The sequence below is a fragment of the Rhineura floridana genome, chromosome 4 (genome assembly GCF_030035675.1).
Source record: "Rhineura floridana isolate rRhiFlo1 chromosome 4, rRhiFlo1.hap2, whole genome shotgun sequence".
Lineage (NCBI taxonomy): Eukaryota > Metazoa > Chordata > Lepidosauria > Squamata > Rhineuridae > Rhineura > Rhineura floridana.
The window spans coordinates 17,768,135-17,780,336 of NC_084483.1; the positions used below are offsets into that span (position 1 = coordinate 17,768,135).

A 12,202-nucleotide genomic window follows, 5' to 3' on the forward strand; every position below is an offset into this window, starting at 1 on the left:
GAAAGAGGAAAGCAATATACTAATGCTCCAACTCTGTGAAGTGCTCAGTTTTAATGTGTGTGGGGGAATTAAACAGCATGTAGTGCCAGTGGCAAACACTATTTTCTGTATGCAGAGGCTTCAGCAATCCTTTATATTTATTGGTACTTGTCTGCATGCATTTAGGTTGGGAAATAGGTTGGGCAGTGATTTGAAGCAGAAGAGCAGTGGGCAATCAGATGTTAAGCATCCTTTACTTCTCAGTTCAGTCCCTCTCTCCTGAAGCCATTTTGCTTATATTTGATTTGTAGTTAGCTCAGTGTAATTGGTCTTTTTATCTTTCTTTCTAAACCCAACTACAGCACAGGGGAGGATTTGCTGTAATTGTGTGGGAAGGGTAAAGCTACTCTCTCCACATGTTGTGTTCCCAATTAAAATCACCCATGCACCTGTAATTAATTTTTTAAAACCACAACATGATTGGGATGGATACATTTAGCATCATGTGTAGACTCTTGGGCATGTGGAATCAAAACTCCAGTGCTTATGAAATTTCATATGGATGTTTTCTATATAAGCTGTGATAAATGGGATTCTGTGATTCATAACTAGATATTTATAAAGCATCAAACAAAGCTCTGGATAAAGTTTGCATCGATTCACAAATTGCTGACCATTTCATTGTCAGACCTAGTTTCCTCAGTTCTGTCAGCGCCTCTTTTTCCTGAATGTTTTTGCTCTCATATTGAACAAAAATAGCCAGTCATGTCACATTTGCATTTGCCACACATGAGACAAGTTGACAAGTGCATCTTCATGGATTCTTATTTTTCAACGGAAAATCAATATTGACTTTTTAAAATCATAGGCTTCCCAAGAGGTATGTGTGGTGATTATTAGAACTTGAGAAGGCAGAAAATACAGCTGTAAAACAACTTTCGTACATTTTAGTTAAAACGTGGGCTTATTTATTTACTTATTTCTGCCTCACCCTCCCAAAGGAGCCCTGAGTGGCAAACAATATATAAAGTTAGACTTGAGCGAAATAGGATATTCCAGCCACAAATCATAATTCTAATCATAATTCTTATCCTGACATCTGTTATTTTTTTCTTCTTCCTCTGAAGATGGGATTGGGTGGCTAACAGTGCAATCCTACACTTGTCTTGTTAGAGTCCACTGGTGGCAGGCTACAAGAGCCTGGTAGATCCTCTACTACATTATTGCCTATATAACTATAAAATGGCTTCAGTATGGTTTCCTTTGGAAGCAAAGTAGGGAGGCTAGAAGCATTATGAGAAAGATGCCAAAATAGTTAAATGGATTACCTCAGTGGAGGTGATGCTGCAAGGCATGATCACCAATCTTGTTATGTGCCTCCAATTCGACCACGACTTATGGCGACCCTATGAATCAGTGACCTCCAAGAGCATCTGTCATGATGTTCAGAACTTGTAAGTTTAGGTCTGTGGCTTCCTTTATGGAATCAATCCATCTCTTGTTTGGCCTCCTCTTTTTCTACTCCCTTCTGTTTTTCCCAGCATTATTATCTTTTCTAATGAATCATGTCTTCTCATGATGTGTCCAAAGTATGATAACCTCAGTTTCATTATTTTAGCTTCTAGTGATAGTTCTGGTTTAATTTGTTCTAACACCCAATTATTTGTCTTTTTTGCAGTCCATGTGTCCCGTCCAGAGCTGGAAGGACGAGGCTGAGACGAGGGTGCAAGTAAATCTCGTTTTATTAGAGTAATGGATACATCAAAGGCATTGCGCTTCATAGAAAACCCTGTGCTAACTCACTAGAATCCCTAACTACACTCTAGACATGCTCTGCGGCATATGAAAGAAGTTGACTCAGCAACTCCCCACTGTGAGCAGCAAGCTTAAGTAGGGAACATTTTCGATCGTAATCTCTGACTCCTTCGCAAGTCCTGTCTCTGCCCCGTTCATTTCTCGCAGCGGCGGGAGTGAGGCGAGGGGGGGGCGTGTCTCCAACGGCTCATCGGAAGACACCAGCTCCTGAGCAATGAGCTCGAGGTCAGGGGGCTGCGCCACGCTGGTAGCATCCTGGGAATGGCTGGGCAAAGGAGGAGTTGGCACTGTCTCTGGAACTTCCCCTAACAGGTCCTCTGCAGGAGCTGGGGGCGGCATGCTCTGCTCCTCAGAGATCGTGCCTTTTGTGAAAACTGGCTGGAGTTTGGACTCACCCCCTCCCTCAAGGTCCTGCTCAGACTCAACAACTTCCAAATCTTCTGCGTCTTCTAGTAGCAGAGGCGCTTGAAACTCATGCCTTCCCCCTCCCTGTTCCTTCTGGGATAGCTGAGGCTCAACACCATGGTATGCGCAAAGCTCTCCTTCAACACCACATTTCAAATGCGTTGATTCTTCTCTTATACGCCTTTTTCACTGTCCAACATTCACATCCATACATAGAGATCGGAAATATCATGGTCTGAATGATCCTGACTTCAGTGTTCAGTGATACATCTTTGCATCTGAAGACCTTTTCTAGTCCTCTCACAGCTGCCCTACCCAGTCCTAGCCTTCTTCTGACTTCTTGACTATTGTCTCCATTTTGGTTAATGACTGTGCCGAGGTATTGATAATCCTTGACAAGTTCAATGTCCTCATTGTCAACTCTAAAATCTTCTGTTTTCATTATTTTAGTCTTTTTGACATTGAGTTATAGTCCTGCTTTTGTGCTTTCCTCTTTAACTTTCATCAGCATTCATTCCAAATCATTACTGGGTTCTGCTAGTAGTATGGTATTGTCTGCATATCTTAAATTATTGATATTTCTCCCTCCAGTTTTCACACCTCCATCTTGGTCCAATCCTGCTTTCTGTATGATATGTTCTGTGTATAGATTAAATAAATAGGGTGATAAAATACACCCGTCTCACAATCGGTTTCTCCATATTCTGTCCTTACAGGAGCCTCTTGTCCAGAGTATAGGTTGCACACCAGGACAATCAGATGCTGTGGCACCCCCATTTCTTTTAAAGTATTCTATAGTTTTTCATGATATACACAGTCAAAGACTTTGCTGTAATCTATAAAGCACAGGGTGATTTTCTTCTGAAATTCCTTGGTCCGTCCATTATCCAATGTATGTTTGCGATATGATCTCTGGTGCCTCTTCCCTTTCTAAATCCAGTTTAGACGTCTGGCATTTTTTGTTCCATATATGGTGAGAGCCTTTGTTGTAGAATTTTGAGCATTACTTTACTTGCATTGGATATTAAGGCAATAGTTTGATAATTACTGCATTCCCTGGGATCCCCTTTTTTTGGAATTGGGATGTATATGGAACGCTTCCAGTCTGTGGGCCATTGTTTAGTTTTCCATATTTTCTGACAGATTTTAGTCAAAATTTGGACAGTCTCAGTAGCTTGTAGCAAATCTGTTGGTATGCCATCTATTCCTGGTGATATGTTTCTTCCAAGAATTTTAAGAGCAGTTTTCACCTCACATTCTAAAATTTCTGGTTCTTCATCATACGTTTCCTCTGTGAATGAATCTGTCATCCTGTCATCTCTTTTATAGAGTTCTTCAGTGTATTGCTTCCATCTTCCTTTTATTTCATCTCTATCAGTCAGTGTGTTTCCCTGTTGATTATTCAACATCCCTACTCTTGGTTTAAATTTCCCTTTCATTTCTCTAATCTTTTGGAACAGGGCTCTTGTTCTACCTTTTCGTTGTCCTCTTATATTTCTATACAGTAACTATTGTAATAGTTCTTTGTCCCTACGTACTAGCCACTGTATTGTTGCATTTAGGGTTCTGACTGTGTTTCTATCTCCTTTTGCTTTGCTTTCCTTCTCTCTTTAACCATTTTAAGAGTTTCTTCAGTCATCCATTGAGGTTTTTCTCTCTTTTTAACTAGAGGTATTGTCTTTTTGCATTCTTTCCTGACAACGCCTCTGACTTTATTCCATAGTTCTTCTGGTTCTCTGTCAACTAAGTTTAAAGCCTCAAACCTGTTCCTTATTTGATCTTTTATTCTTCTGGGATCTTATCTAAATTGTATTTTGGCATTATGATTGCTTTGTTGTTCTTCTTTAGCTTTACTCTGATTTTCGATATGACCAGTTCATGATCTGTACCGCAGTCTGCTCCTGGTCTTGTTTTTGCAGAAAGTATGGAACTTCTCCATCTTCTGTTTCCAATTATATAATCAATTTGATTCCTACATTGACCATCTGGTGCTGTTCACATGTCCCATCGTCTTTGGTGGCTCAAAAAATGTGTTGGCAAGAAACAAATCATTGGCTTTACAGAATTCAATAAGTCTTTCTCCTGCTTCATTTCTATCACCAAAGCCCCATTTCCCCACAATTCCTAGCTCTTCTCTGTTCCCTACTTTTGCATTCCAGTCCCCCATGATTATCAGGACATCTTGTTTTGGTGTGTGATCAATTTCCTCCTGTACTTCTGCATAACATCTCTCCAATTCTTCTTCTGCGTTTGATGTTGGAGTGTAGACTTATGTTAATAGGTTTCCCATTTAATCTCATTGATATAACTCACTCAGACCTTTTGTTGTAGCTCTTAATTGCTTTTGCTACATCACTTCTCACTATTAAAGCAACTCCATTTCTTCTTAATTTCTCATTTCCTGCATAAAATATTTTGTAGTTGCCTGATTGAAAATGTCCCACTCCAGTCCATTTTAATTCACTCACGCCAAGTATTGTAATGTTGATACACTCCATTTCTTGCTTGACAATCTCTAACGTTCCCTGGTTAATGCTTCTCACATTCCATGTTCCTATTGTGTGCGTCGTACAACTCCAGACTTTCCTTTCGCATCTGTGCGCATCAGCCTCTGGGCTTCCTTTCGGCTTTGACCCAGCTGCGTCATTATTCACAGTGCTACTCGTACTTGTCCTTTGTTCTTCCCCAGTAGCTTGTTGAGTGTCTTCTGACCTGGGGGTCTCATCTTCCAGCACTATCTCGTGTTGCAGTTTGGATACTCTGTTCATAGGGTTTTTGTGGTAAGAGATATTCAGAGGTGGTTTACCATTGCCTTCCTCTGAGTTATATAGTATATTTGTCCTTTCACATCAGTAAAATAGTTTCGTTTCAGTTTTCATGTCTTAACGTTAAGGCTACCTGAAAGGCTAAGGCTATCCAGTTATCTGAAAGTAAGTTCCATTGGCATTAGTGAGCTTCCTCAGTAGACATACACATGTTCTGAGAGTTTGGGGTACTGGGATCCTTAGAAGGGGCAGTGGTGCATTTTAGCAGATTTATCCAGTAACATACTCACACAGGTCTTAAAATAGGGATAACATTTATTACTATATACACAAATATACACATATAATACTGCAGTGGGGAATAGTTTGGCAAAATATGCAAATCTGTTATGGTAATCGGGGATAGCTCAACTTTTCGTTTGGGAAAATTAATTAAATAATTTTAACCATGACTAAACTAATATACACATGACATACATGCAAGAAGAAGCAAACACATGAGGAATAGATGTAAGGCACTGTAGGGTTTTAGAGGAAAGGTGTGCTCAGCACTGCTTGAAGAGGCATGCTACTCTGCTCTTTCTCTCTTGTGCAGTTGTCATAAACTCAGTGGAAGGCTGGGTTAGGGAGAAACTAGGGGTTGGCTTCTAAAAAATGCACAGTCATACACATGCATGCACACACACTGAAAGGTAGGAAGAGGGAGCAGAGGTGTAGGCTACAAGGTTCCACTTGCTACTGAAATCACTCTTGCTGAAATCATATTGCTGCCTGGACATTTACGCTCCAGCATTGTCAGGCCCAGGATGGGAACAACAAAGCAATCATAATGCCAAAATACAATTTAGATAAGATCCCAGAAGAATATAAAGATCAAATAAGGAACAGGTTTGAGGCTTTAAACTTAGTTGACAGAGAACCAGAAGAACTATGGAGTGAAGTCAGGGATATTATCAGGGAAGAATGCAAAAACACAATACCTCTAGTTAAAAAGAGAGAAAGACCTCAATGGATGACTGAAGACACTCTTAAAATGGTTAAAGAGAGAAGGAAACCACAAGCAAAAAGAGATAGAAACACAGTCAGAACCCTAAATGCAACTATACAACGACTAGTATGTAGGGACAAAGAAAACTATTACAATAATTATTGTATAGAAATAGAAAAGGACAACAAAATGGGAAGAACTAGAGCCCTATTCCAAAAGATTAGAGAAATGAAAGGGAAATTTAAACCACAAGTAGGGATGTTGAATAATCAACAGGGAAACACACTGACTGATAGAGATGAAATAAAAGGAAGATGGAAGCAATACACTGAAGAACTCTATAAAAGAGATGACAGGATGACAGATTCATTCACAGAGGAACCATATGATGAAGAACCAGAAATTTTAGAATGTGAGGTGCAAGCTGCTCTTAAAATTCTTGGAAGAAACAAATCACCAGGAATAGATGGCATACCAATAGTTGCTACAAGCTACTGAGACTGAATCTGTCCACATTTTGACAAAATTTAGTCAAGAAATATGGAAAACTAAACAATGGCCCACAGACTGGAAGCGTTCAATATATATCCCACTTCGAAAGAAAGAGGATCCCAGAGAATGCAGTAATTACCGAACTACTGCCTTAACATCCCATGCAAGTAAAGTAATGCTCAAGATTCTACAACAAAGGCTCTTACCATATACGGAGCGAGAAATGCCAGACATCCAAGCTGGATTTAGAAAGGGAAGCGGCACCAGAGATTAGTGCCATAACTAGCTTTTCATGTGCCCTGTGCAAGATTTTATTTTTGGGCCCCTTAATTTTTTTTTTGAAAAATAATAATAAAACATATACGATATAACAATTGTTTATAAATAATTTTTGTGTACACAAGAAATATGCAAGATCATTTTTTTTGTCAGTTCCATTTCAGGGGGGCCTTCGACATGGGCCCTGTGCCTGTGCACCTCTCTAGTTATGGCACTGCCAGAGATCATATTGCAAACATACGTTGGATAATGGAACAGAGCAAGGAATTTCAGAAGATAATCACCCTGTGCTTTATAGACTACAGCAAATGCTTTGACTGTGTAGATCATGAAAAGTATGGAATGCTTTAAAAGAAAATGGGTGCCACAGCATCTGATTGTCCTGATGCGCAACCTACACTTTGGACAAGAGGCTACTGTAAGGACAGAATATGGAGAAACTGATTGGTGCCACATTGGAAAGGGTGTGAGACAGGGGTGCATTTTATCACCCTTTTTGTTTAATCTGTACGCAGAACATATCATACGGAAAGCGGGATTGGACCAAGATGAAGGAGGTGTGAAAATAGGAGGGAGAAACATCAATAATTTAAGATATGCAGACAATACCATATTCTTAGCAGAACCCAGTAATGATTTGAAACGAATGCTGATGAAAGTTAAAGAGGAAAGCACAAAAGCAGGACTACACCTGAATGTCAAAAAGACTAAAATAATGACAGAAGATTTATGTGACTTTCAAGTTGACAACGAGGACATTGAACTTGTCAAGGATTATCAATACCTCGGCACAGTCATTAACCAAAATGGAGGCAATAGTCAAGAAATCAGAAGAAGGCTAGGACTGGGTAGGGCGGCTGTGAGAGAACTAGAAAAGGTCCTCAAATGCAAAGATGTATCACTGAACACCAAAGTCAGGATCATTCAGGCCATGGTATTCCCAATCTCTATGTATGGATGTGAAAGTTGGACAGTGAAAAAGGCGGATAAGAGAAAAATCAACTCATTTGAAATGTGGTGCTGGAGGAGAGCTTTGCGCATACCATGGACTGCAAAAAAGACAAATAATTGGGTGTTAGAACAAATTAAACCAGAACTGTCACTAGAAGCTAAAATAATGAAACTGAGGTTATCATACTTTGGACACATCATGAGAAGACATGATTCACTAGAAAAGACAATAATGCTGAGAAAAACAGCAGGGAGTAGAAAAAGAGGAAGGCCAAACAAGAGATGGATTGATTCCATAAAGGAAGCCACAGACCTGAACTTACAAGATCTGAACAGGGTGGTTCATGACAGATGCTCTTGGAGGTCGCTGATTCATAGGGTCTCCATAAGTCATAATCGACTTGAAGGCACATAACAACAACAACATTTCAATTAAGGAAACTCCTGTTGAGATTATGATGGTGATGATGATCTAACATTTTAACAGTGAAATCCTGTATATGTCTACTTTTCCGGTGCCAGGATTGTTCTTGGTCATTTTTTGTCAGGACAATTGCATTATTTTCTGTTTAAACACACCCCTTGGTATTTGACAACCACAGTTTTGAGATAGGGTCAGCTTCCTACTGCAGTGCAGCTACCACATGCTGAGATTGTTCTATGAATGCCAGCACTGTGCATATTCCCAGTCTGAATTAGCTTTTTGCATGCTACTCATACAGGGTTAAAAAACATAATTGCAGAAAAAGCGGTATGCAATACTGGAATTCAGACAACTGCCTTAGCAGACAGATGTGCAGCTTAACATGTGGAAGTCAACACTCATATCAAAAGTTAAAGGCTGCAGGCTTTGGACCAGGGGATGGGGAACCTGTGGCCCTCCAGGAGTTGGCAGGACTACAGCTCCCTAACCATTGGCTATACGGGCTGGAACTGATGGAAATTAGAGTCCAGCACCATCTGGAGGGCTACAGGTTCTCCACCCTTGCTTTGGGCCACTGAGCCTACATCCAGCAGTAGTGTGGGTGACACCCTGCTGTATAATCTGGGTAGAATAGATCCACGTTCATTCAAAAGGTCTGTGGCTTCTTTCATATGTACCAATCTACAATCTGTGAACCCATCCTATCTTTTTCTTCTCCTAGTCATTTTTTAAAAAATAAAGAACCTGGACCACAGAAGGAGAATTATGTATGCAGAATTATGTATGCTAAATAACCAAACATATGTCGTTTTATTTAATTTGCAACATTTATATTGCACCACAGAATTTGTATTTCTTTGGCACAGACACTGAGTTCACTTGGAGACAAATCTTGACATTTTGAGTGCAGAGGATACGCAAAGTGCCTTTTATGTTCTGTGTCAGCTGCCTACAGCCTGCATTTTAGTGAAATGAAGTCAGGGCTTGCACACTCTGTGTATAAAGAAATTTTGCACCAGTGTTCCAAATTATGCACTAAGGAAGGCAGAGACACACTTAGGCTGTAAGCACACTAATCACTGGATCAAAGTGTTTCCATTAGCCACACCCGGAGGGGACACAGGTTTATCTGCTGAGCAGCTGCAAAATCTCTTAGAAGTGTATTTTTTTAAAAAAACAACAACACTCAAGCAGCTCCCACCAAGTTTTACAGGAAAAAGAGGCGGGGCATGAGTAGCATTGTGTGCCCCAGTTTTCGGAAGAGAGAGGTAGACACACACTGGAACTGGCAGAACAGCGAGTATGTTCCTACCCTTACTGTTCTGCTGGTTCCAGTGAGTCTCCACCATTCTTTTCTGAAAACAGGAGCACACAATGCTAGTCAAACCTTGCCCCTTTTACTGTAAAACCTGGTGGGATCTGCCTGAGCGCTTTTTAAAAAATTTACTCCAAAGAGATTTCACAACTGATCAGCAGATCAACCCATTTCCTCTTCAGGTGTGACCAAAGGAAATGGTTTGCTCTAGGCAAGAACTGCTCACAGCTCAAAGCTAAATTTGAGAATCTGCAAAAATTGTGCCTATGAGATAGATGTACATCTGTTTGGCTTTTTGCATAATTAAGTCTAGCAATCATGAGGCAGCACATGGAGCCTGAAGAATATTGAGACCTTGCACCCTGATCTTCAGGAATTTTGTTCAGCATTCCTACTCTTCCATGTTCTGAGGGTAGAAACACATTCACTGTTGTGCCAGTTGCAGTGCATCTCCACCTCTCTCTTCTGAAAACAGGGCCACATGACGTTAGTCAAATCCCACCCTTTTTTATTGTAAAACCTGATGGAAGCAACTTGAGACATTTAAAAAAAAAACAGCTTCAAAGAGATTTCACAACTGTTCTGCAGATCAACCCGCTCCCCCTCCAGGTGTGGCTAATGGAAATGCTTTGCTCTGGCGACTAATGTATTCACAGCCTGAGACTTTCCTTGGTGTTGCCAATGCACATTGCAGTCTTAAGGGCTAGACACTTCATTCTTTGCGCTGAAAGCTCTCAAGGGCTAGACACTTCATCCTTTGTAATGAAAGGTGAAACCCTCAAGATACCGAATTTGACACCAAACACCAATATTTGCATTTATCCACTGTGATTACAGTAGAATAAGCACAACACTGATAGTCACCTACTGTATATTAATTTGAGCAAAAAATGGTCAGGAATGACTGGAATGGATAAGAGAAAGCAAGAATGTAACAGAGAATGAACACTGGTTCATTATGCTGTCTTCTTGCCAGTTCTTAAATAAGTAGGATTGTGTGGCAGGATAGCAAAAAGTGGGAGAAGGGGGAAGGAATTTTTCTTATTGAACCATCAAGAAGGTTATTCATTCAGAAAGCTTTTATAGTTCACATTTTGTCTTACACTTCCAGAAAAGATACAAAAGATTTGAGGGAATGGAGGTACTTAAGATTTGAATTGAAAATATTACCTTGTGATGAAAATGAATCTTGAATTGTTAATCTTTTACTCTTGTTCAGGGTATCCTGTAAAACAATTGAATTAATATATGTCAGCTATCTTCAGAAGTGAAATAAATCTTTGCCTGGTCAGGGTCCTAGTTGTATGTTCAAAGTATGTGCTGATTGCTAGTTTTACTTGTATTTGCTAGATTTTATTTATTTTATTTAAAAGCATTTCTATACTGCTTCATATTTTAAAATCACTAAGGTCTATATACAAAAATAACACAAGGTGAGAGGGGGCAATATATTATCACATAGTCTGTGTTTGTGGGCATATGTTTTCAAAATAAAAGTCTACATGATTAACTTGTACAACAAAATGCTTTAAGCAGTTAACTAGTAGCACAATCCTAACCCCTGATCACCAGTGTTGGAGGAGTTTAGGATTAGGCAGAGGTGTCCCTTTGTAGCACTTTGCCAGGGGGTGGGCTTCCTTGTTGCAGAGGCCCTCATTGTGCCCACCAACAGTGCAGGTAGTTGGGAAGCTATTAATGATGGTAGGCAGCATAGGTTTAGAAATGGGGTGTTATAGGAACCGGGAAGGCACGAAACACGGCCAGGCATGGATTAAACAGATCCAAAACTGCTCCATCCCTCTGACAGGGGCACAATCTGGGCACTTCTGCTGTACCAGCCTGGAGCTGGTACAGCAAAACAGAAGACAAAAGGCACCACCCACCTTCTGCCCTGGCCAGCGTGAACAGTGGGGGGTTTGGATGCAGCACTAGCTCCCCACTCTGCTCCGCTCCATTTAGGATTGCTCTGCCCAATACTACTGAAAAGAAACAAATGCTGAAAAATGTGTTCACTCTTGTAAATGAGAAATAAAAAGAAAAACCCCACAAGGGCTTAAATTGATTTTTAAATGGCTGCTGTAGAACTACACTTCATGAATGGCTGAAGTAGTACTTAGCGGTTTGAAATCTGTCCCAGGCAACATCAAATACATCCCACACTGCTGTGAAACATGTTATGTAATGACACTTGAAGACTGATCAGCTAAATGTTTGTCTCTTGAGTGTTTCTTCTTTCATTTCTAACATTCAATTGTTTTATCAGACTTTGCTTCATTTTCAGCTCTAAAATGTTCTCGCTATTCACACTCAACATTGTACTTCAGTAATTTGATTTGATCAACCTGAGCATAATCTTCATAGTCTTCTTTTATCCCTAGTCATGGATTTTATTTGCATGAAATGATTCATTTTTCAGCAGCTTCTGAACGGATTTTGCATATGAAAGAACTATTCATCAGCTATATCATCTATCACTTAGGCTGCATAAGTCAAAACTAGCTTTGCTGTAGGCTGTAGGCAAGCACACAGTGGAAGGAAGTTACGGTGACCCTTTGGAATGAAGCAACAATTTGTGTGGTAGGAGCATGTTGCGCCCCCTTTAGCAACAGGAATAACACAGCCAGACACAGGTTTTTGGGTGAAGCAGGGCCACAACTTTATTGATTAGAGCAAGTAAAGCGGGGTTGGTATGGCAAGTAGGGTCAGGATCCACTTCATTCCGGCAGCCTATGCTGGAGGAATGCTGAGCAACCAACAAGCAGTTGGGAACTACCCTTGGGAGTTGGCCC

The 12,202-nt window shown here is 40.3% G+C and overlaps 1 protein-coding gene across 3 annotated transcripts in view; it reads right to left on the minus strand.

Moving 5' to 3' along the window:
• The window catches only part of SEL1L2 (SEL1L2 adaptor subunit of SYVN1 ubiquitin ligase), a 73,854-nt gene that overhangs the window by 51,527 nt on the left and 10,125 nt on the right, over nucleotides 1-12,202 (minus strand). For 2 of the 3 annotated variants that reach the window (XM_061622588.1, XM_061622587.1), the window contains exon 3: nucleotides 10,584-10,638. The exons of the other annotated variant lie outside the window; for it this stretch is intronic. In XM_061622588.1, the coding sequence (XP_061478572.1) occupies nucleotides 10,584-10,638 (55 nt within the window). The remainder of the gene's footprint in view (nucleotides 1-10,583; nucleotides 10,639-12,202) is intronic. 3 annotated transcript variants of the gene reach the window in all.